The 25,463-nt window shown below is 41.7% G+C and overlaps 1 protein-coding gene across 3 annotated transcripts; it reads left to right on the forward strand.

Moving 5' to 3' along the window:
- Positions 1-526: 526 nt before the first annotated feature.
- On the forward strand, positions 527-22,798 carry sim1a (SIM bHLH transcription factor 1a). Of its 3 annotated transcripts, none has more exons than XM_084556648.1 (15): positions 527-702; positions 859-882; positions 1,429-1,567; positions 2,419-2,667; positions 2,830-3,334; positions 7,905-7,984; positions 8,802-8,891; positions 8,964-9,072; positions 9,168-9,253; positions 11,037-11,236; positions 12,236-12,351; positions 12,580-12,727; positions 17,177-17,351; positions 18,777-19,188; positions 19,828-22,798. In XM_084556648.1, exons 5-15 carry the CDS (start codon positions 3,160-3,162, stop codon positions 20,541-20,543), a joined length of 2,307 nt encoding a protein of 768 aa, XP_084412774.1. In that variant the 5' UTR covers positions 527-702; positions 859-882; positions 1,429-1,567; positions 2,419-2,667; positions 2,830-3,159; the 3' UTR covers positions 20,544-22,798. The 3 variants fall into 3 exon arrangements, with proteins under 3 accessions (XP_084412774.1, XP_084412776.1, XP_084412775.1); XM_084556650.1 differs by having other exon boundaries at positions 12,236-12,342; XM_084556649.1 differs by lacking the exons at positions 527-702; positions 859-882 and having other exon boundaries at positions 1,128-1,567.
- Positions 22,799-25,463: the final 2,665 nt, after the last annotated feature.

Here is a 25,463-nt window from a genome sequence, read left to right on the forward strand (position 1 = left end):
ATTGTCAGAAGCCCAGTCTCCATATCCAGGCGTATTAAATTATTTATGATTCACACAAAAATGCAACAAAAGGGAATTTTAAAAATGTTTTAATACTATCTTAACTATAACAGTGACGTTGCAGCTACTGCAAAACTGCTTTCAAATACAAACAGATGGTATTATTTGTAATATTAGAAGGTGTCATTCACGGTCACAAGCACTGGTAAAGTACTTGTAATCCTTTTCAGGTCCCGTATGGTGGCCATGCCAGTTATGGCGTCTTGGTTAAGGAGTTAGGGAACTGAAACACTTCAGAAAAAAAGGTTTGTGTTTTTAGGCCCGAGAAAGAACGGAAAATCCAGAACAAAGCTTAGGCCAGATGCATGCATACTAATCATAATATTAACAATGGCTCTATTTCATAAGTCATTACATACGGAACCCTGAATGTGAAGCAGCAGTGGTATCTTTTAGAGGATGATAACATTTCGAGTGTTGTCTCTAACTCACAGTAAATGTTTTCCAGTGGTATGTCAGCGTATTCCTGTCTCCGTCCTCAGTGCATGTCATTCCTGTCGATTTACCAGACTCTAAACATCTCTGTTCTTGACTTTTACTCGTTATTGCTACACAGGCAGCGTCTGATCATGAATATCCAACATAGAAGAAGCTCGTGAAGCTGGTCTGAGGTCCCTTTAAGGAGCCTCCTGCCTCATATCAGTTGGTATTTTGTGTTTTGTTGGTGCAATTTTAATTAAATCCACACTAACCTGTTGGCGCACATTATGATTTCAGTTTCAAGGTCTGAACGGAGGCTCAGAAATGTACTTAACACCTTGTTGATATTGTGCTTAATTTAGCCATATTCTCTTGCAGGCTTTCTGCAATGGAGTGTTGCAGGTAATCATTTTTATTTTGAATTAATACACCAATAAAACATCATAAAGTAGTGAAAAAAAAAGTACAAAATCACACCAAACTTTTAACATTTCTTTCATGCAAGTATTCGTATTTGAAAAGGTGGAATCTTTAATTGTTATGTGTTTTAGCTTGAAATTGGTTTGATCAGTTATTTGGTTCATTATGGAATCTCTGAATTAAACAAATCAAACTTAGAAGTTTACTGGCCTGTATTTAGTAGCCTGTACTAGTCCAGTAATAAATGTAAAACAATATAACACAGCAATTATATTAATCCTTTCTATATTGTTGGATTATTTAAATCCTCTCTGAGCTACAGTGTGAATGGAGCATTGCAGAAACACACTGCAGGTCTCGTTCCTCCTGAAACGTTTCTCCTGGATCTCCTCAACAATAATGACTGTGTTGGTTATGAATGAAAGACTTAATCAGTGTGTAGACTATTTTATTTTTTTGTTGTGTTTTTTTGACCGTCATATTTTCCACAGACGCAGCCTAATTACCAGTAAATCTGTCCCTGAACAGAGGGGTTAAAAACCAGCGTCAACCGTTCCGTGCGCCTCCAGCATCCCGGATGATTTTCTCACCGCAGGCTGGATCCCATTACCGAGCGGGCCGCCCTGGCTCCGGCACCATCATCATCATCATCATCATCATCATCAAGGTCCAGAATCCAAGCTTAGCCCGCATCAGCCTGGGAACTGTGCTGTAGACCATAGGATCACATTTAGAACAAGAAATGACATTTACTGTAGGCCTGGTGCTTTTTTTATTTACTTTATTTATTTATTTATTTTAACTTTGAAATTGAACTTTTGTGTAAAACGTTTTTGTTATGCTCTCAGTCTGCGCTTGCGTTTTCCACTTCCCATCTAGAGGGAGATTCAACCCAAAAACTTCTTGGAGAATACGCAAAATATTTGACTTTTCATTCATTATTTAATTATTCATTTTAATATATGTTAAATGCTGTAGGATAGTTTTACACGTGCCTACAGATATAGACTACAGACTAAAAACAAATCCACCTCTGGCAACACTTTTGATTCGTTATCCTTTGCCTCCAGGTTAAAGAAGCCTGCGTAAAATTTAACGCAAAATTTAACGCAAAATTTAACGCAAGTTTTTTACAACAAGCTCATCTCATCACAGATCACGGATATTTATTAAAATTCACTTGTAGGTTAAAAATCACCTAACAAAATATTATATTTGCTTGGAGTAGTAGATTAAGGGGAAATTATTACAATTTATAATGTATGTGTAGATACAACAGCACGAATGAAATATACATTTAATAACACAAAGGAATTATTTGCAAAAATAATTGTTTTTTTTTTTTTTAATAAACTGATTTCTAGGTGTTTTAAAGGGATATTTTAAAAGTCAGTTCTGCATACCATTTCCTTTCCAGTTTGGGAGTGAAAGAGCAGCAGTGGCCGCGTTTCTGGGGGAATTTTATTTTTTATTTATTTATTTATTTATTTATTTTTTTTCGATCCATCCTGGAGCCAGAGGTGAAACATCTCCCACCGGCCAATCCCCGTTTCCCCCGGAGCGCGTCTTTACAAAGAGCAGCCAATGGGGACGCGAGGAGGGTTTCCAAACGTCCAATAGGAGCGGGGCGTCCTGCTCCGGAGTGGGCGGGTTCTTCCTTGGCTCTGGATGCGCTGCCATCCAGAAAATCACCCAGGATGAAAGATAGGCGAGTGAGATTCTTTGTGGACTCAGCGGGCATCACATTAGGAAACTCACCGCGAAGAGGTAAGCGAGGAAATGTGTATTCAGACTTGTTGGTAATTGGGAATTAAAAGTGCAGCCTTATTAGTTTTATATTAGCTGAGCAGGCTAACTCCTGCTGTTTTAATTCACGAATGTGGATGCCTCCAAATAAACGGTCTGTGTGGGGAATGTTTCATCCCGCAGGGCCTATACGTTCCCAGGCAGGAGCGCAGCTCAACGCCGGCTATGAGTGACCCAAGTGTGCGGTGAGCCCTCCGTGTTGGGCTGGCCATAAAAAACAGAAAACATAAAAAAAGCAACTTTAATCCTCAGAAATCCAGGAATTAGCCGCGGGAACACCTGGAAATATGGGAAATAAGAGTTCACGCGGCGGCAGCTGGAGGTTGTAGCTCGAGCGCAGGGAGGAACTACTTTGATGTTTGGAGACACATCGCCGCGGCTTCGTTAGAAACTAATAAAAAAAAAAATGCTCCTGAGACACCTGGACGCTCAGTGACCGACTCAGAGAGGAACATGAAGGAGAAGTCCAAAAATGCGGCCCGGACTCGACGGGAAAAGGAGAATAGTGAATTTTATGAACTGGCCAAACTGTTGCCGCTCCCCTCGGCTATCACCTCCCAGCTGGATAAAGCCTCAATCATCCGCCTGACAACCAGCTACCTGAAGATGAGAGTGGTGTTTCCCGAAGGTAAGAGGCTGAACACTAGCCGAGAGAATAAATGACAATAAGCAACTAAAATAGACGAGTGGGACTATTTAACAGCACAATTAGAAGCTATATATCCAAATTATTCCCTCTGTTATTAGTCTGCTACAATAGCAGTTGATATTTTTTATTATTAGCCTACTTTTATTATTATTTTTATTATATTTAGCCTTTTAGCAATAGTGGGCTAATAGGCCAGGGACTAGCATAATATTTTAATGCTTGTGTTGTGTTTGCAGGATTTAAAATAAATAAATAAATAAAAAATGTATCTTTGTATTTAATAGCCAGCCTTAGCTAACTTTTATTTTTTATTTTTTGCTAATCTTTTGTCCTTTTTTTAAAGAATATATTTTATTTACTGGGTGGTCATTTCAAGTCGCTAATCTCCAAATGATTTAATGATTCAACTCAAAATATCTGTCTGGAAAAATTAACAAAAAAGAAATAAATTAAAAAAATATATATATATATATCTGGTTTAATGACACACGCAAATTTAAAAAATAAATAAATAAAATGAAATAAAATAAAAATCCATTAAAGTAGATGAGGTTTGTATTTTAATTGTTAGTTTCACGTATTTTTTTTATTTTATTTTTTTAGCGTTGCTTACAAGTAAATCTCGATCTGGAGTCAATCCCGCATTTTAATTTAGCATATTTATTACGCACTCTTCTCTGGCGCATTTATTTGGTCCGGTGCTATTAATTCCAAATATAATGAAGTATTTGTGAGATGATCAGTAGAAAATCACATTTCGGGGCAAATGAATATTCTCCGCAGTCTATCCTCCCCTCGTATCGAGTCAGCAGCAGCAGCAGCAGCAGTGAAGTCTCCTGTGACTGTCTGCTAGCGCAGCCTGCAGTGATGTGGTTTCTCTCCGGGGCCCCTGGCGGCCCCTGCCAGCAGATTAAGCCGTGATGAGGTTCCATCCTGCGTGACTGCTGCAGAGCTGCGGATATTAGTATGATCTGCACGCCTGATCCCCCCAACATATGGAGCTCCTTGTAACAGTAAAGCGGGCAGTGTAAGGGAGAGTGGAGTGACAAAGGACCTGGAGGGAAAACACAAAGGGAACATGGATACTGCTTAGTTTGGTTTGTTACACCTTTAAGAGGCAGGCGGCTAGCTATGCTGGTGAGCTCATGATGAAAATTTACACCACCAGATTCTGCAATAAAAGAAAAAAAAGAGACTTCCACTACGGTACAGTGTGTGTAGTGGGTTTGAATGTGCAGGAATACGCTTAGCACATCTGCAGGAGATGTGCTTGTGATCCTTTTAATAAAAATACCAGAAATTACTATCACAGCAGCAGGAAGAAGCATGATATAAAAGAAATCCATTCATGATAACCCTTAAAGTTCACGCCAGCAATACACACTGAAACATAATTCAGGATTAGTTGCTTTTAATCAAAATTATTCGAAATCTCAAGCTAGAAAATTCAACCAGTAGTTAAGAAACTGCTTTAAGCAAATATAAATGTCCCGTTATTTACAGCCCCAGATCCAATGAAAGGTATTTATTATATTTATTTATCTGCATAGTTTGTGAAATATAGCATAAATGAAAATAGGGAAGCTCTTATTATTAAACTGCAGCACACCAAAAAAAAAAACACTGGCTTGAAAAGGTTAGTGATAGCTGTCATAAGTATAAGCTAACAGCTATTTAGTGCAGACTGAAATATCAGTATTTACAAGGCCATGTACAGCTTAGTATGTTGTGTGTTTGTTAACAGCAGAAGCAGTCATATCTGGCACAGTCCCCTACATTCTGCATTTCTTGCGTGACTGGGACATGTCTAGCTGTCACACTATGCTGTTACACATATTTGACAACATAAGCACGCCTGCAAAGCTCTGAATAATTTAAAGGACAGTGTGGCTCATGCACAGGCTCTTACTCTTGTGTCCTCTGCACGCCGTAGTAGAGTTCTCCCCAATATATCACCTCTCCTGGAGGCCCGACCTCTTCACCCAGGCTTTTCACCCCCTTTTTTTTCTTTTTTTTTTTTACTGAAAACACTCATACACACACACTCCTGGAGCTCTGTGTTGATTTCAGAGGGCTTCTGCATACGTTGGGGAAGAGAAAAGCTGAAGGAGTTCCTGACTTGAGCAGGTCACTTTTATTTATGGCACACCGAGTGGTCCGAGTGGTAGCACGACCCATGACCTCAGCCGCGTTGGGTTAAATTACAGGACACCCCACACCACCAGTATAGGTCCTAACCTGCTCAATTCTCTCCATCAAATCCCTGGAGGAGATTTCAACAAAGGGACCAAAAATCGGATTTTTTTTTTCCATATAAGCGGTTATCTAATGGTTCATTTTTAAGGACATAGTGCTAATAAAGTAAAAATGTATCTGTAAGAATCAATATAAGTGCATAACATTGTTGGGCTTTTTATATTCTTACTGTTAGCTAAAGAATAAAAGTTTTCTATGCTTTTAAAAAGATATATATAACATTTTTGTGAACAGTATCCACGGATCTAAAAAAAAATATTGAACTTCCTTATTTATTTTTAATGAGCAGTCGTTTAGTTTCTAATTAAACTTATAGTTCTCAGCACATTGAATTATGAATGCAGGCTGCACATTGTGCTAAAAATTCATTATTATTATTATCATGATTACTGTTGTTGGTTTATTGTGTCATTGAATCACAGCAGCGTCGTACTGGGCTTTGAGATTCATTTCAGGATTAAAATAATGATAATAAACTGAGACATTTTATTTTTATTTTAAAATAATTTCCCTTGAACGTTAGTTTATCTTCAAAGCGCTCAACCTACAATCGATCTCTTTGCTATTTTTATATAAAGACTTATATACAGTATTATGATATGTGATATTAAATAAATTAAATTAAAATATATGTCTTCCCGGTGGATCTCTAGTGGTTTTATTATTATTTCTTACTTTTATATCAGTATTTCTCACAGTGGAGTCTGAGGATCACAAAATGATGAAAGAAACAAAAAGAAAAAACAACAAATAGAGGAAGTTAGTTTTAATCTATATATATATAATTAATTTTTGGGCCATATTTGCGGAAGCAAAAGTTTACGGAAACAAAAGTTTACGCAAATATGGCGAAATAGATCTGTAACCACTGCCCCTACCGAGTCCCACCTCTGGTCTGGAGGACGATGAAAAGATATCTGACAAAAAAAAAAAAAAAAAAATCGCCAACAACACGCTTTTTTAAAATAATAATAATAATAATAATAAAACGGTAATTAAAATTGGTACGAACAGATTGGCGTGTTGGTCGCTTCGGGAGCTTTGAGCTTCGTTTTTTGTGAGCTCCTGCAACAGGTCGTATGGATTATATCCACAGCAAACCTCAACCTTTTTCTAATAGTCTCTGTAATAATCTATATATGTATACGTGTTGTCTTCAGTGCGCTCCAAATGCTTCAGACATCGTGCGTGTGTTAGCTATATCAGTCGCTTCCTGATCCAAGTTCCCAAAACGGTTTGATTTTATACCTGCGCTGCGTTATAATAATAATCATCATAAGAGAGAATAATACATGATTATTTATTGTTTCTAGTGTCTCGCTTAGTAACCTGCCTTTTTCCCTTCTAACTAAATTATTCTTAGTATTATTATTGTCTAAAACTCTTCTGAAAACTAAACGATCTCCCAGAGTGGAGTGTATAACTGCATGTTTAGTCACACTGAGCTGAAACTGAACGATTAATATTCTCACAGCGGTATTTGCTTCTACAATGAATCATTTAAAGGCTCTGTATTTATATTTATTTGTCATTAATATGTAGTGGAAGTTGGGTGTTTTTGTTTGGTTTTTTTCGCGCTTGGGTATTCCTGCTGGTTTGATTGTGTCTTTTCATGCAAACGCGGAGTCCATATTGGCTCCAGATGAAGCGCTGCGCTGTGAACGCTGCACGCCGCCTGTTTGCTCTGCACAGCGGGATTTGCATTTCAATGCGCGGCGGCGGCGGCGGCCCTCCGCGCTGCACACAGGCTCCCCGACCCTCCGACCATCCCCACGGCGTCCTCGCTGCCTTTATGAGGAGTTTATTTTCACGCTATTGCATTTACACTGACCCCGGGTTTGATGAAAGAAAGAAAAAAAAAAAGAATAGAAAATCTGCAGCAAGTCTATTTTTAGGCTAGGTTGTATTTTTAGAGCCACAGGCTGCTTAACACTGTAGGCTTAACACTTTGAGTTGGCGCTGGGCTGATTTTAAATTTCTGTAATGTAAAGCCAGTAATGCAAAATGGCCTCTCCCCTTTCAACTGTACCACCAGTTTAAAAAAGAAGGCCCCCGTCCATTCCCTGTATGTTGTTGCATCGTCAGTCCATTTGTATTCTCTGCTAGGATGCAGTTAAATTGTGTTTGTACAGTCTTAAAATCGAAAAGCCTTGTCAGTAATTGTGTAGAGAAGGATAAACGGGAGCTCAGGCTCTGTTAGTCTGTAAATGCCATTGCAAAGAATGTGCTGTGAATTTCTGCTGCTTTCACTGTAAAATAAAATGAAAGTGTTGTCATTTGTTTTATTTCTCAGGCCTGGGGGAGTCCTGGGGTCATGTGAGCCGCACCAGTCTGGAAGGAGTCACCCAGGAATTAGGCTCCCACCTCTTACAGGTACTTATATACTGCTGTTGTTATGAGTATTCCACCAGGTAAAGAATGACTGAATTATTCTACAGTTATTATTATTACTGTTATTATTATTATTCCAATCCTCAGGCAGACATGGTCAACTGTGAGTGTGGTTTAGTAGCCGCTGCCATCTGCCTCCTGCTGCCTTCATTTTTTTTGTGCTTTAAGAGTGTAATGAGCTGAACACATTCGCGGTCACGCACAGAGCCGCAGCCTGTCCTGCAGCCCCTCTCACATCATCATCATCAGCAGCAGCAACAGCAGCAGCAGCAGCAATACAATACAATGGAGAACGGCTGCAGACCTACAGGCTGCCTAGGAAGAAGCAGAGGGTTGGATAGCTCTGGTCAGACAGACGTGACAATCAGGCCTCATGTTGTATTGTTTTTAAAATATTATCAGTTAAAATTATATTAATTTACACAAATTAGAAAGCCTTTACAATATGATATAGCAACGTGATTAATTACATTTCACTTGTAGCACAAAAGCAAAGATTTCCAAAATGACCATGAATAGCTTTCTAAAATAATTTAATGTAGGTGGACTGCATTAGCTTATCAATGGATCGCTGAGCATTTAAAGTGCATGCTACATTTTTATTTTTGCTTGTATTTCATGTTTTTCTTCAAATGATTATTTATGTCAAAATCTTGTGACACATATTAATCCATCTTCTTCGATAGCAGCTTTATAGAAAGCTTGCAAGACACTTTTGCATACATGCCGTGTGTTTGTGGCCCTTCTCTGTAGCTAATACTTTAACGCTCTTTTATTTTTGTTTTACTCTTTCTTTCAGACGCTGGATGGCTTCATTTTTGTGGTCGCGCCAGATGGGAAAATAATGTACATATCAGAAACGGCATCGGTCCACTTGGGTCTGTCGCAGGTTTGTTTGAGAAACGTAACCTCCCGTGCGTCTCATGTGTCCCGGTTCTGAGCTGAACGTTCATTTCCACAGGTAGAGTTGACGGGAAACAGCATTTACGAGTACATCCATCCGGCGGACCACGACGAGATGACGGCCGTCCTCACCGCACACCAACCTTACCATTCACACTTTGTACAAGGTAGTCAGCGACCGTTAACGTGTTGTTCTACATATCCCATGGACTCACCATTCAGAATGAATAACTTGAGTTTTTGCTTCTGTTTTTATTTGCAGAATATGAGATGGAGCGCTCCTTCTTTCTGAGAATGAAGTGTGTCCTCGCTAAAAGAAACGCAGGTCTTACCTGTGGAGGCTACAAGGTAGTATACTACTAGTGTTTTACTTGTTTACCGACAAACTGAGTCAAACATTCAACTCAAATCAAACTAAAACTAGAATTCCGTTTGTATTCATGATAAATTCTTAGACATGCTGCAGGTAAGGCTGGTCCTCTAAATATATTTCAGGTGATAGTCCCAGATGTGTACACTGTAAGGATAACAAGAATAAAAGCTGCCAGTGGCCACTACAAAGCTGCAGTGTGCACAACAACTATGTTTGGATTCATTCTGTGTGCAAAGTGGGAATTTGGTCCGGAAGGCGGTGCTGGCAAAAGGCTTTGTGGGAAAGGGATCGTCCTCTGGGAGCCACAAATGTGACAAATACTGCCAATGCCATGGCAACGCTTGCCGGTCTTTTATTTTTTTTTATCTTTATTATAGAGGATAAGTTGATTTGGAGATTTTTTTTTTCCCGCCTGTGCATGTGCTGAACAGTTGCACCCAAGACGAATCAACATGGTGTGTAGTCCATGGTTAGTTTAGTTTCAGTCTGACCAGTACGTTGCATGGGCAAGGTTGACAAAGACCACAACTCAGCTCAATGTCCACTTACTTGTCTTTCTGGTCTATCTGGACAGTCTGCAGCAGCAACAGAAATATTTTACTCAGTTGTCTTGGAAAACTAGATCTTCAGATCTGCTATGTTTGCACATAATGGATCCATTTTGTCCATCTGCCCATAAAGACGATGTGTGATGTGGTTGAAAGCCTGAGAATAAGCAAATAACTGAGCGTGGAGTTGAGATTGTTTTGTTGATGATGCATCATATCGTGTGAGCACATGTTCAAACAGTACATGCATAATCAAACTCCTAAATCTGTGAACCATAGCATTGGGCTAGAGGGAGGGAACACCCTGGGGAGGTCATCAGTCTATCACAGATCCCTTTGGCAGATTCAGTGTTACCCACTACACCACAGCGTCGTCCACTATCAACGTTTCAATTAGAAATAGTCTTTGCCAGCAGCAGTCTTCTAGAGTTTGAATACACCTTCTGGTGGACACTTCATCAGTGAAGAACCCGAGGTCATGGGATGTTTCGGGTCTTCGTACATCCTCGCACGGATGACCCAGCCGGGGATGATCAGTCCAAGCGGCGTGCTGCTCCACGGATCCCCGCTACGGATCCACAGCCACCGTGAGGCCCTCTCCGTGGTCTCCAGGATGTTTCTGATGGCCCTCATCAATTGCAGTCCTTTCACTCCGAGGAGTTTGAGGGTTCGCAGAAGTGAATGGCCAGCGAAGCCTCGGCACCCGACGTCGACTGTCTCACAGACAGCGGGCCACTCTGTTCTGAGCTCTGCGTACTTGGTCCTCTTGCGCTCATGGGCCTCTTCAATCTGGTCTTCCCATGGGACAGTCAGTTCCAGGATAACCACTTGTTTGGCTAAATGTGGGAACTAGTGAGCATGCACCAAGATGCAAGTTTGGTGTGCAACTTTGTGCACATGGCTGTTGATAAAACATTTATTTTTTTGATTCAAGTTTGACCTCTGTCTGTATTTCTTATAGCACACAAAATGGTTGATTATTGTTTTCTAAATGACTAAGACCACTGAGAGTAACAGAAAACAAAAGGACAAGGCAATTGTCCTTGCTCATTGTGTCAGAGTGTTTTATTAATTAACGTTCTGACACTTCATTTATGAAGTTCATTTCACGGCCACCAAAACTGAGCTAGTTCTGTTTCAGTAGATATTTTTAAGGAGCTCTTCTTACTCTTTTCATTTTCTGTCTCCACCTGTAAAACATTTGGCCCAGGTGATCCACTGCAGTGGCTACCTCAAGATCCGTCAGTACAGCCTGGACATGTCGCCATTTGACGGCTGCTACCAGAACGTTGGGCTGGTGGCCGTCGGTCACTCGTTGCCGCCCAGCGCTGTCACCGAGATCAAACTGCACAGCAACATGTTCATGTTCAGGGCCAGCCTGGACATGAAGCTCATCTTCCTCGACTCACGGTATGTTCTGAAACCTTCCCATGTGATCGCGTTGGCGTGAGAATATGTGTAAAAAGCCTTAATGACTACCGAGAATGCATGCATGGGTATGTGTGCACTTCATACAGCACTATATTATTATGTTGTGAGGGCATAAATCAAAGTCACATCATGGTCCCTCCCTTTTGGGGACGAAACGCAAGTCCACATAATCTAAATAACTACATTTTAAGATGAAAAAGGCAGAAAGAAAGACCTTTATTATAATTGAATGCATGCTACAACGAAATTGCAAGACACATATCACAGCGGCGCTTTTAAGAAGAATAAAATACTTGGAGACTCAGTTTAAGGTTAGGGTTGGCTCAGGGTGAGGCCAAGGGCGTAGATTTGATTTTGACATTGATTGGGACATAATGACAACTCCTGGAAGCGGAGGATTTTTTGTTTTTTTCCTGCAATTTTGGTAAACCTTTGATTGCAATCCCATGTTATCTAATACAGAGCCTGTATGCGTTTGCTTGTACCAACTGTCCTGAAAATGGAGAACCCTATTTGACAGTTTCTGAAGTGAAATGTTTAGCTTGAATTCTGCTCTGGCTGCAATACACCAGCTACCAACACACACTAATGTTTAGGCATCCTTCCGAATAATAAAATAAATGCACTTTACCCTCTGTAAATACGATTTACTTATTTTAATTGTCATGCATGTGCCTGAGTAGAGAAACAACCTTTCCTTTGCAGTCAGTGCCCCCCCCCCACAACAACCAACCAGCCTATTACAGACAGTTTTAATAGAGATACAGAATAAGGAGGAGGATTTGTGGTAGAGAATGACATCTGGCAGTCGTTTGTGTACCAAGACCACTGCGGAGGGACAGCATACTATTATACTTTGAGCAATTTGAGCAATTTTTCGAATAAGTAAAGAAGATATTGTTAAGTATGTGCTGTTTTCTGAAGTAATGGAAACCCATGCTATTTGTGTGTGTGTTTGTGTGGGTGTGTGTCGCTCAGGGTTGCGGAGCTGACGGGCTACGAGCCTCAGGACCTAATAGAGAAGACTCTGTATCATCATGTCCACAGCTGTGACTCCTTCCACCTGCGCTGTGCCCATCACTTGTGTGAGTTAGGTTTGTTTTACCTTCCTACAAATTCTTTACACATATACACTGTTAACATTAAGTTATAATGTCATATATAGCAAGATATATCATTTCCTGTAACTGTACAGTAAGATGAGATAAAATATATTCAGTGCTGTTTTCCAATTTCAGATTTATTGCAGTTTAATGTAATTTTGCATATGCTTTGAATTGTCATTTGCTTTTATTGTCTTTTCTTGTCTCTTGGTCTTGCAGTGCTGGTGAAAGGTCAGGTCACCACAAAGTACTACCGGTTCTTGGCCAAGCAAGGCGGCTGGGTCTGGGTTCAGAGTTATGCAACCATCGTACACAACAGCCGCTCGTCTCGACCCCACTGCATCGTCAGCGTCAACTATGTCCTCACGTGAGTGTGCTGCCGTCGTTTGTTAAGAGTTTGTTTGCTAAAAGTCTCAGTGAGTGCTGGTTGCTAATACATTTTTAATATTAATGCAGACATCGTATTTCCCCAGGCGATTGTTCTGGTAATAGCTGGCTACGTTAGCTAGCTTGACATGGCATCAAGAATGCACACTGCACGTTAGAAGGCTGCTATGTCTTCTACGTGTCTCTGACCGCTGTGGAATTAATGCATCTGCAAGAGCAGACAGAAAAATGACAGTGCTTGCTGATTTAAATTCATATTTGTTGATGAGGCATTGAGTTTGCAGGTTCTCCCTGTGTCTGCGTGGGTTCTCTCCAGGTACTCCGGCTTCCTCCCACCGTCCAAAGACATGCTGGTTAGGTTCATTGGTGATTTTAAATTGGCCGTAGGTGTGAGTGTGAATGGTTGTCTGTCTCTCTGTGTTTGCCCTGAGATAGACTGGAGACCTGTCCAGGGTGTACCCCACCTCTCGCCCAATGACAGCTGGGATAGGCTCCAGCCCACCCCGCGACCCTTCACAGGACAAGTGCTTACAGAAGATGAATGAATGAATGAATGAATGAATAAACGATGAGGCATTATGTCTGGATATCTTGTACGTAATCATGTACATTGCCATCATCCACACATTTTCTTTACCTTGATGCAACGAGTCGTACTTGTAGACTCAAATTCTTGCATCTAACAGCTCACGTCAGCGCATTGTCACACTGCCAGGTATCATATTGGACATGCTGCATACAGCACTGAACAGCATTTTTTGTTTTTTGGTTGTTTTTCTAAACTAGCCTTAGCATATTAGCACTCGTTCAGTGACAGGCTGCTGTCTCTGTCCTGCTCCAGATTGAGGAGGTCGTTTGTCCCTTAGACCATAAGACTATACAACGCCTCCATGTGAGGAAACAACTTAGGTATAACTTAGATACTGGACACCGAATTTCCCACGGGATAAATAAAGTATCTATCTATTCTAATCCAATCTAATCTGATTGAGAAAGTATACTAAAGGATAAGTTTTTAGTATCATGTTCCTTCCCATGCTACAGGGCACCGCTGTTATACAAAAGGTATTTACAACACAACAATTTAACACAGGAGGCCTCACATTTCTGCTGCGCTGTCATTCTCCACTTTGATAAGATAATGAGTATTGGTACTCGAGATTTCGGCAAACAGTAGCTGTGAAGCAATTAAACTGGAGGTTAATTGGAAACATGACATGTGTTTATCAAAGCCTGGTGCGCCGAGTGTGGCAATCATTGTTGATGTAGTATGAAACAAAGAAAATGTGATTATGATTGCTATGTTTTCTTTAAGGAAACCCATAACTTTTGTGAGTTTTCTGTAGACATTCCTGTACTATCTCTACATCTGGTCTCCTGTATGCTAGTTGTGTCAGAACGTCTGAGATCTTTGTTTCTAAGTTTGCTAAGTGTGCTCATGCGCGCGTTGGCTGTTACCTGCATCATCAGCCGGCCGGCGGTGGCGTCAGTCTCCTGGTAGACTTTGTCTAAGACTGGCAGTTCTGGCTGCTGCGTAAACAGAGGCAGGAGCTCCAGATCGGTCTGGACTGGGCTGGCATTTCATTTCCTGGGCTTTAATCCTGCACCAACAGCACCGGGGTTTGCCAGAAAAACCCTCATTACAAGCTTCTCCTTTTCACTTTCATCCCGATAAAATAAATCTGTAATCATGGCGGCGGCTTCTACCTTCATGAGCCACACTCTTACTCTTACCATTTATTTGCCTATCATCCCATTATTTTATTGCCCTCGATGTGCGTATTTAACAGATGTACAAGGGACTACATGAATGAATAAGGCCTCTAAAACCCTCCATTAAGCACCACAACGAGCTGCATTCACGGGCAGAGAACAGCTTGACACACATCTCCTCCACCTCCCACATCACATCCATAACAGCTTTGTGTTTATGGCCTTTTAATTGCTGGGTTGTAAACCTGATGAGCGTTTATGTGCACCAGCTTGCTGTGAGGGGAATTAAGCCTCGTATCCCTCCTGTTCTGCTTTTTAAATCTTTTTTTGTAACACCATATGAACTACACCATGCACTAAATGGTGGAAGTGGAGCTGTGTGCTTCTTTTTTTTTGCGTAAAACATGGGACAAAAGACAGAAATAGGCAGGAGGAGGAGGTGGATGAGGTGGAGGTGGGCTTTTGTGGAGTGTTGTTATCAGGGGCAGAGTTGGTTTGCCCAGTAGCTTTAGTGTGTACAGGCACGGATAACGCAGGTGATGAGGGCACTTCACCTACATGTGAACTCCCACTGTGTGTTCAGCTGCGATAACCTCGGGACCTCCTGGCCCGGCTCCAGTTTACCGCTGCAACCACAACCTGACAGTGATTTAGCAATCCTTTGAATGAAGGAATGTCTGCAGCAAAAGCACGTAACCACATTATACTCGTCCTCTCACGAGTCTGTGATGCTGCACTTTCTTTTTTTTTGTTTTCTGGTTTACAACCAACTCGTCACTCTGCTGCCTCACGGCCGTGGTGCAGAAAATGCGCTGGACAGACAAGGTCGTAAGTTTATCTTTATGACCCTGTCCCTCATTAATTGCGCACAAATCCACGACTCATCTTTAGCTTTACCACGAATCTCACTGGACATTTTGCCGTCGTCCAGTCTCAATCACGTGAACTGCTTCCATTAAATCCAGAATTCCCTCTTCTTGCTCCCACTCTTTATCTTTGGCTGGCCCTCATTGCCGCTGTCTGGTAATGATTAATTGCACGTCGTTCATCCACGGTGTCAGTCCTTCTGTTCTCACCTGGTTTTACCCAGTTTGACCTGATGCACAGTGCAGAATTTACATGTTCTCCCTGTGCATGCCTGGGTTTCCTCAAACATTTCTAAACACGTATACGTTGAGTTAACTTATTGATTTTAAATAAGTCGCAAATGTGCGCGTAAGTGGGACTGGTGACCCTCTCTGCAGGATAATACAGCTGCATTTCCAATTAAAATTAGCATAAGTCGCGGAAGTTAAGTCATACTCAGCACTACGTATGATAATTAATGACGCAATAAGAATATAAGTAAACAACACATTTAAAGGCTCCTTTAGGCCGACACACAACTTTTGTTTAATAGAACCATTAGATGAAAGTTTAAAATTTGTTCTTTATTCATAGATATGTTAAAATATGTCATGATTATGCTTGAATAACAAATTAATAGAGAGGAAATTTAATCTAAAGCGACAGATGAATCGACTTATTGAAAAAAAAAATTTTTTTTAGTGGTATTGTTAGCTGTAAAAGCTATTCTTGTCACCCTGCCTCATAGTTAAGATAGTTAATGAATAGAGCGATAGTTGTCAAATGTGATTTGTAGATTAATCAGATTTAAATGTAAATTAAATAAGCAAAATAAAAAGTTAGGTGTCAATCACAGTTGAATAAAAAACATCTAAAAATTCTCCAGATCAGCCTCGGTCTGTTTTCGCCTTTTGTCCATGAGATTCTTCTTAAGAAAAAGACGTGCAGTTTGTGTTAAGTTCTACGTCTCACTGCTGTGTTGATGTCTTCAGTGTAATTTTTAAATTGCAAATTCATCCCGCGGGCCATATCAGACCCTCCGGGGCATTTGATTGTGCTGTTTCAACACTCATGTATTCTTTTCTAGTTGATTATGATAAAACTGCAAAAGCACAAAGGCACAAGATTTCTGAGCTTACGTCATCATGGTTATATTAGCAGTGCTTAAAGTGGTATTTTAGGATTCTCCAACTGTATCAGATTCAGATCCTGTGAAATGTGTCCGCCTGTATGTATGAATTTGTCTCAATCTCTCTGCACACACGCACAGAGGGGAGATGTACATGGAGGATGGATCACTATTTGTCTCAAGTAAACCCTGTCCAGGTTTTCCGTTGTCTCAAACTTGATTCATCATCCGTGGTGAGAACACTTTAGCGAGAGAATCAATTCCCATTTCCCTGTAGTGAGGCGTCCAAGCCTCTCCGATGGGCCTGATTTAGCCAGACATAGCCTTTAATCTCACGGTGTATTTGATTGGACAGCTTCGCCTCTGTAGAATGTTTGTCGAAGGCCTTGCTGCAATCCTTCTGGTAAAACAAGCATCCCAACAGCCGTTCCAGCCCTCTTAGCACACCCCCAGCCCCTCTCACATGCATGCACACATCACTCCACATGCCGGCCCTCTCAGCACCGTGATGAGGCTCTAATTGCGAAACAGATGTTAATGGGTTTTTGCACCTAGAGGAAAACAAAACAACAAACATCCAGGTACACACGAGCTGTGTTGGTGTGATTTAATAAACAGCTTTTCCACAGGTCTGGGATCTCTCCTTGTGTAATCATGGACCGTATTAAATCTATTGCATGCAAATGAAAAACATCAACAGCACGGTTGTGACTGCATGGAATTTATCTACCGTGTCTTCAGGGAGACTGAATATAAAGGCCTCCAGCTTTCTTTGGACCAGGCCGCGTCCAAGGCCTCTTTCCCCTACGGCGGCGGCGGCAGCAGCACCAGCGGCAGCCTCACGGAGAACTGCAGAACTCCCAAGAGCAGAGTATCCCGGCCCAAGACCAAAGCTAGACTCTCACCGTACACGCAGGTGAGGACTGCATGTCTTACCGAGCCGGCCTTTTAGCCGTGTGTCTCAAACAGTAGTCTCAAACTCAGCTAAGACTCAGGTTTAGATAAAAGATGAAAATGCAATTATCTGTGATCACACTTGGCTAAGAACAGCTGTTTGTTTGGTGTCGGTCAAGACTTGGGGGAATGATGCATACATTTGGGAGCATGCTGTTATTTATTTATTGATCTCCACCCTGACCTTAGTTATTTTAGAGACCTGCACAGAGCTCACATCTGCACGATTGCGTGAATAATTATGTTTTTTAATGATATAATCCCACACGGTATTCTGTCTATATTAAATAATTTAGTTAATTCTCTTTAGATTCATATATTATTTAGTTAACTGCAATACGGACAGATCACTAATGGTGCTTTTCCCTTTTTATGTGATAATTTATAATAGTGGATATTTTTATTATTAGTTTTTTAATGAATGAGGCAGGTGACAAGGTGGCTTTAATGTGACTCGGGATGCATTGTGTGCTCACACACTAGACTTAGACTTATTAATCCACAAGGGAAATTGCTTGGTCACAGTAGCTTAGTTGCACATAAAAAACATTATTGAGAACCATAAATGAAAAAATAAATATAAGCAAAAATCAAGTAAAATAAAATAAAATAGCAAAAAATGTACAAAATAAATAAGGTGCAATAATGTGCATTAACATTAATAACATGGAGTTATATGTTATAGAAAGGTGACTTGCTGTACAACTAGATTGAGATTAGATTAAGGATTCTGGTCCCAGGCCAACTCCAAATGTGGCTTGAGCTCAGATTAGTCAAATGTGACTTCAATTAGTCCTGGGTGGGTTCACACTTGTCCTTTAAGTTGGCCACTTGCCTTCAGATTGCCCAGGATGGATGTTAATGCAAGATCTGAACAAGACAGTCTTGTGTTTGTTTTTGTGCGTGTGAGGCGCTAATTAAAATAAATATAGCAAAAAAAAAAAAAAAAGGTTTAGTACTTTGTCCCACCACGACGTGCAGTGCATTCCAGCTAATGTTCTCCAGTGTGAGCGTGCCTCTAATGTTTTTGTCTCTTCATCTTTTTGACTGATTTTCTGGCACTCAGTAAACTTACATTGTTGTGCAGCTGTTTCTTATATAATTTGTGGGGAAAAAAAAAAAAACGTGGTGGTGTGGTACCACGTGTGTCACATGGCAATTCCAACCATGATCACTATGCCAAATATGTGTCTGGCACTATTTATGGGCATTGGATAACTTTCTGGATTCAAATCTGGCTTCATGTTTAATTGCAACACAAAACAATGCACACACAGTAACAATAATAATAAGAAATATAGTTAGCTGTTTAAAATGTGCTTTCCAGAGAAGACACCCCATTTGAAATCTTTCTATTATCTCTCCTCTTGTTCGTCTGTCACTGCAGTATCCTAGCTTCCAGACAGAGCGATCAGAGTCCGACCAGGACAGTCCGTGGGGCAGTAGCCCCCTCACCGACACAGCCTCCCCTCAGCTGCTGGAGCACGGTGAAGTCCCGGATGCCTCCTGTGTGTACAGGAAGTTCACTGATCCTCGCACGCTCTGCTACAGCTTGTCCGAAGAACAGCAACACACCAGCAGCGAGAGCCACAGGCACCTCCACGCGCACGGCCACGGTCAGAGCTGCGAGCGAGGTCGATGCGAGGCGGGCCGGTACTTCCTAGGAGCCCCACCACCCTGCAGGGACGCGTGGTGGGGCGCCGCCCGGTCCATCCTCCCACTAAGCAAGAGCTCCCTGGAGAACCACGAAGGATATGATGGCAGCATGCCACACATATCAGCCATCCACAGCTACCACGGTGAGGACTAAGACCCTTAGAGGACCCTGTTCCCTTTAGAGTCTCCACACATGAGGCAGTTTTCTTTTTGAGAATAGTAATGTGGTCTCAGCCCATGATAGTCTAAATAAAGTAAACACTAACTTATGGGTCCAGTGTGTGGGATTTAGTGGCATCTAGTGGTGAGGTTGCAGATGGCAAGTGAATGCCCATCTTCGTCGCTTCTATTCCCAGGGTAGGGGAATCTATATTGTCTGTTAGGTGCTGGCAAGTCCACTAAAAAAGTCCTCTGCAGAGCTAGTGTTTGGTTTGTCCATTCTGGGCTACTAGAAACATGGAGGGCTCCGTGTAAAACCCAGCTCAATATGTAGATATGAAGGGTTCATTCTAAGCTTACGAAAACACAACACTTTGTAGTTACAGCTTTAATTATTAGTACTCTATATACCATTTCCTTTAAATCCTATACACTGCTTCTCTAGTGCATTTACACTGGTTGTTGGGTGATGGATGATTGAGCTTGCTTTCAATTGCTCGTCCATATATCTCTTTGAGAACTGAGAAATAAACCTGTGGAATAAAACTACAGCTGCTAATAATAATATTCATTCTTGTTAACGTTCCCTTGACACTGACTCTTTTCCCCGTGTCCTCCTGCAGCCCGCGGCCACTGGGACGAGGACAGCGTGGTCAGCTCCCCCGAAGGAGGTTCAGCCAGCGACTCTGGGGATCGATACCGAGCCGACCACTACCGCTGCAGCCCGCAAGAACCCAGCAAGATCGAGACGCTGATACGAGCCACGCAGCAGATGATCAAGGAAGAGGAGAGTCGACTGCAGCTGAGCAAGGACCCCCAGGGAGCCCCGCTGGGACCGGCCAACGGATTGCCCAGGGGCCCTGGCTCGTGCTTCACTCCGGAGTACACTCAAGGGCCCCTGCCTCTGCAGACTGTGGTGTGTCGAGGTTTGAGTCAGGTGATCAGCCCTGCACCTAGCCCCGCCCCACTATCCAGGCTCAGCAGTCCAGGTTCTGAGCGTCTCCAAAAGCCCAAAGACTACCTCCAGACTGACCTGTCCCCCCTGTCTTTGCAACTACACCACCCTCTCGGTCGAGCGGGTGCATGTTCAGCTTCCCCTACGCCAGCCCCCGCCCTCTACCCCACCCACACCCACACCCACTCGCGGCCCTACTTGGACAAGCATACCGCGTATTCCCTGACGGGCTACGCTCTGGAGCACCTCTATGACCCAGAGAGCCTCCGGGGTTACTGTACCTCCGCCAGCACGGGCCCCACCCACTATGATCACTTCCGCATGCCATCAGAGCAGACCCCCGGACACAAGGGCACCTCAGTCATTATCACCAACGGGAGCTAACACTCCTCTGACGCTCTGACACTCAGTGCGACTGCAGTCACGCAGCCTGAGCTGGTTTCTCTTTTCCAGCAGTAAGCCATCGTCACTCTGCATCCTGGTTTTTCCATCATACCGTGCATTTCTGATCTAAATCTCCTTTGGTTTATACTTATCATCCTGTAAGTTAATGTTATGTTAATGCAGCCTACTTACTTTGACAAATGTTAGTCATTTTTTCTGGCTCAAAATCATCAGGAACAACATTTTGATTTGATTTTTTTAATTGTTCAGAATCTAGTGAGACCTCAACAAACTCTGACCTGAACTGAACACACCCGATTAAAAGTGGTGGAAACTTAGAGTCATGGCTCTGATTGGTTGTAGGACGATCCAATTGCAGGTATTTCATCCTCTGTATCAGTTGAAATACGGCTCATACTGAAATCCAAACGGCGTGTTACCAGACTTTCTGATTAGAACTGAGTGTAATCGATGCTCATACTACAGTACAATCAGATTTAATAGAAAGATTTCACTGTTTCCCACAAAACTGGACTCCATTTGTGACAGTATCTGAAGGTGGTTAGCTTCATTAGCTACTGCTATCACTTCCTGATCCTCTCTTCCTGCTTCATCTGCTTTAATTGGCCGATACCTGGTTTTGCTAACAGGCGAGTTAACTTGCATGCATCAGTCATTCATAAACACTGGGTTGGTTCTACTCAGGAATTTACGAGCAGAGACGTGTCTGGGTGAGTCGCATACACCGAGATGAAGCATGTCCTGCAGCATTTTAACTTTACTCAATCTTTCTATTCAATTTTTTCCAAAAAAATTTACCAAATCCTTGATGTTCTTAAAACGCAGACTCTAACTGGCACCACAAAAAAAAATAAAAATAAATGCTCATTCTTCCACACGTAGCAACGTTTCTGATCTGAAGAGGAGGGTGACGTCGTTTGTCTGCGATTCCAAATCGCTGCTAAACGTTTCAGGATGTGACTCGGTTTGGAGTCGGCTAGCACGGGACAGAAACAACTTGGATTTCGTTCGTATAAAGGAGGAAAACGAGCGTCGTGGCCGCAGTAATAACCACTTTGTCAAGAATATGGTATGAGTGTGGTTCTGGTTAAAAAATAAATAAACTTTAGACGCAGGAAATGATCATGGGTATCTGGTGTTGAAGCCTTTTTCAGTGTGTGGCCCACCTCAGACTGGGCTTCATTCTACAAAAAGGAGAAAAAAGTCCCGCACTCAAATTAAAATCTAACAGGGTTGTGATCAAAATCAATAAGTATGATGGAAAAAAGAAAGAAAACAAGATGAGATGTTCTCGTGTGTCTCCTCTGCTTATCTGCTCTGTCCAACTTTAGTTTTTATTGAGCTCTGTAACCTTTTGCACTATAATAGTTCTTTCTGTTTCAGTTGTTCTAGGTGAGGAGACTTGACCGTGACGCACTTTGCAGATGCCAGATTATTCTTATTATTCTGAACTGAAGAGTGTGTCATTTTTAAACTTCACAGACTAATATGCAAAGTCATTCTCTTACATGTTTCATCTCTCTCACTCAAACCAACGTGTTGAAGGCGGAGGGATGATTTAGCAAACACAAAAGAACCGATCTCATACGTTCTCCATCCTGAGAGGTCCAGTAATCAGGAGTGGCTGCAGGACGCTTGGCACTCGTGAGCATATGCAATTTTTTTGGGGGGGGGACGCCACTTCAGGCAGCTTAACGGCACCATCCACTCTGACGGATCCCTGAAGCTGAACGTTGGCATGTTTCTACAATGAGATTCATCTTTTCTCTTGGATTTACTTTTCCTTTACGTCCTCTTCAGTCCGTAGATGAACCTATATTTATACAAGCTTGTTTTTTGTTTTCTCTGTCCAAGCCTGAAATGTGCTTCATTTTTTTTTTTTTTTTTATTTATGGTGTCCTGTAAATATCCTCAGAAAAGAAAATCCCACCACATTTAAGCACACGGGCAAAACTGTATTTATTAAGTAAATGTTTCTTTATGAGTTTGAAATCTAGCTGCAGTCTGATCCGGTCTAACTGCCTGTATATTGAGTGTGTTTTTTTGTTTTTTTGATTGAAGAAAATTCTAAAAGGAGACAAAATAAAATCATTTTGCAGAGATGGCTTCTGTTTGAGGTTTGTTTTTTGTTTATGGATGTTCCTGCAACAGTTCTTACAGAAAGCATATGTGAAGACGCCACGTACAAAACGTTTCACACAAGAAATGAATTTAGGAATAGCGCATTAGCTTATAACACGTACATTTTAAAAATGTGAAGAATGCACATATCTGCCTCTGACTGTGTGGATATTCCACATTTCATTAACATTTTTATTTAGGCTGATCGATGTTCATTGTTACGACCCAGCTCGAGAGGCACAACATAAAGTGAAGACACATGACGGGAGTTGGAAAAATAAGGGTTTATTTAATTTTAAAAAAAGAACCCAGGTCAGACATAGCGAGCCTCTGCAGCTGAATAGTGATCCTCCCAGGCTTCTTCTTTATTCAGTCTTGTCAGGTGTGGCTGGTTAAGGTGATTAAGCACAAGCCAAAGACACAGCCAGTGGAGGAGCAGAGGAGCGTAACAGGCTAATCGATGTTCATACTGCAGTACAAATAGATTTAATAGAACAATATTACAGTTTGCCATCTAATCAGACTCTATTTGTGACGGTATCTGAAGACAGCTAGCTTCATTTGTTGCTGCTTCATCTGCTTTAATTGGCTGCTGCGTGGTTCAGCTAACAGGTGTAACCGAGTTAACTTGCATGCACAGATTTGTTCATATCAGCACTGGGTCGGTTCTACTCAGGAATTCAGGGGCGCTGTCTTCGTAGAGAGAAGAACTGCACATTAGTTCAATGTGGGTGGACTTTTATACCCAAGTTATTCCTAAATTCACAACTTAAAAAACGTGTGGATACATAAAGTATCAAGCCAACAAATGTGGTTACTGCATTTACTGATGGTGATAAATTCACCCGTGCTCTTACTTTATACATATTCTTCATAGATTACATGAATTTCACAAATATTCTGACACATTCAAGACATCAGAATCAGAATCACTTTTATTGTCATTCTACAGCATATGTGTCAAACATACGGCCCGGGGGCCAAAACCGGCCCGCCAGAGGGTCTAATCTGGCCCGCGGGATGAATTTGCAAAGTGCAAAAATTACATTGAAGACATTAACTGCAATTTTTCCAATAAGAGTAACTGCTAATCCAAGGGTTCATACATATTTGTGGACATAGCAACTGAGAACTAAACACAAATTGCATTTCTTTTTGTTAATAAATGTGGGGTTTAGGGAAACATTTGGAGATGTCGTTATTTATAGGTTAACGCGCTATCGTGTTATTGCTCCGGCCTCCTTGACATCAAACTGTATGTGGCCCCTGAACTAAAATGAGTTTGACACCCCTGTTCCACAGAATACAACGAAACTGAGGTAGCAGTTCTCCACATTCAAAGTGATTTAAAAGCGCCATAGCTATAAAAAAAAGCTGTTTTAGACTCAGAAAACTATATTTGTCCCTGGGGGGCAATTTAAGGCAGTAACATTTAATTAAAATACTTAAATGGTACGGCGAGATAGTATGGATAATAAATGATACTAAACAACAACAGAAGACAGTTGCATATAAAAGATGCCTGAAAAAGGAGAAAAAGTATTAAAAACTAATTTGCAAGTTTAAGAAAATTCACTTTAGAACTGTTAAGCCATTAAACACATAATATCGCTACGAATAGCTGAATTCCTTTCCATTACAGGTTATTAGAGATGATTCATGGTTGATGACTTTTTCATATGAGTTTCCTTTCTTTTCTTCCTCTGGCCGTCACCATACTAAGATTTGCACAAACTTTGTGTGTGTGTGTCTGCGCCGGCAAATAAAGACGGCTGATGGAAATCAACACGGCCAAAATCTCAAATTAAGGCTGTAGATTCGCGGGCGTGCGAAGGTCACAGACGAGGGGCCGGCCTCCTCTCCAACCTTAAAGACATCTCGTGTTTGCTTTAGTCAATTCATTCTGCTCCGCTGCCGACTCTCCCGGGCCTCTGCCTCACCTATTACCTCCACATTAGAGGCCTTTCATCCCGCCGGTTATTCCTCGCTTTAGCTCTTCTTTTAGCAGCGTCTGTCCCCTTCAACAGGTTTTTCACTCGCCGTCAGATGGGCCTGATTTGGCTCTGCTCATTAGGTGTTGCTGAGAAACCGGCAGGGCAGCAAGAAGCAGAGTCAACAGCAAGATAAGCCGGGGTTAGGACGGTGTAATGTGTCTTGAAGATCACGTATAATAAAGAATAATAAGAAAACTGGTCTCCGTCAGTGTCACAGCACAAACTTTATATTTGAGATTAAACTGCTCAAATTCAGGCTGATTGCAATAAAAATATTTTTTAAACGTATTTTTTCTTGGTCATAATACACCGATCAGCCACAACATTATGACCACGTACGGAAGAAGTGAATACCATTGACCATCTTGTGACGATTCAGTGTTCTGCTGGGAAACTTTTGGACCTGGCATTCATCTCATTGGATGTTACTTAGACATGTAGCACCCACCTAGACCAGACCAGGCACCCCCACCCCATAGCAAGCACACAAAAACACTTTAGGAACAACTAAAAAAAAATTTAAAACATGAAGAACAGCACAAGGTGTTGACCTGGCCTCCAAATTCACTAGATCCCAAACTGATCAAGTATCTGTGGGATGATCCACAGAGGTCCCTCCCCTCAAAGGCCCCCACTAACAACATTCTGTTACCAGACACCACAGGACACCCTCAGAAGGCCCATGTCCATTCTCTGATGAGTCACAACTTTAGTTTTGGAGGCACAAGGAGACCTACACAATATTAGGAAGGTGTCATAATGTTATGCCTGATCGGTGTAGGTT

This window comes from Chelon labrosus, assembly GCF_963514085.1.
Source record: "Chelon labrosus genome assembly, chromosome: 12".
NCBI lineage: Eukaryota > Metazoa > Chordata > Actinopteri > Mugiliformes > Mugilidae > Chelon > Chelon labrosus.

What these genes read in the sequence shown, in the direction of transcription:
- sim1a (XM_084556648.1), top strand. Translation starts at nt 3,160, where the DNA reads ATGAAGGAGAAGTCCAAAAATGCGGCCCGGACTCGACGGGAAAAGGAG. An exon ending in TAGGCTCCCACCTCTTACAG is followed by an intron (nt 7,985 to 8,801) that starts GTACTTATATAC and finishes TCTTTCTTTCAG; the next exon opens with ACGCTGGATGGCTTCATTTT. An exon ending in AGCGTCAACTATGTCCTCAC is followed by an intron (nt 12,728 to 17,176) that starts GTGAGTGTGCTG and finishes CCGTGTCTTCAG; the next exon opens with GGAGACTGAATATAAAGGCC.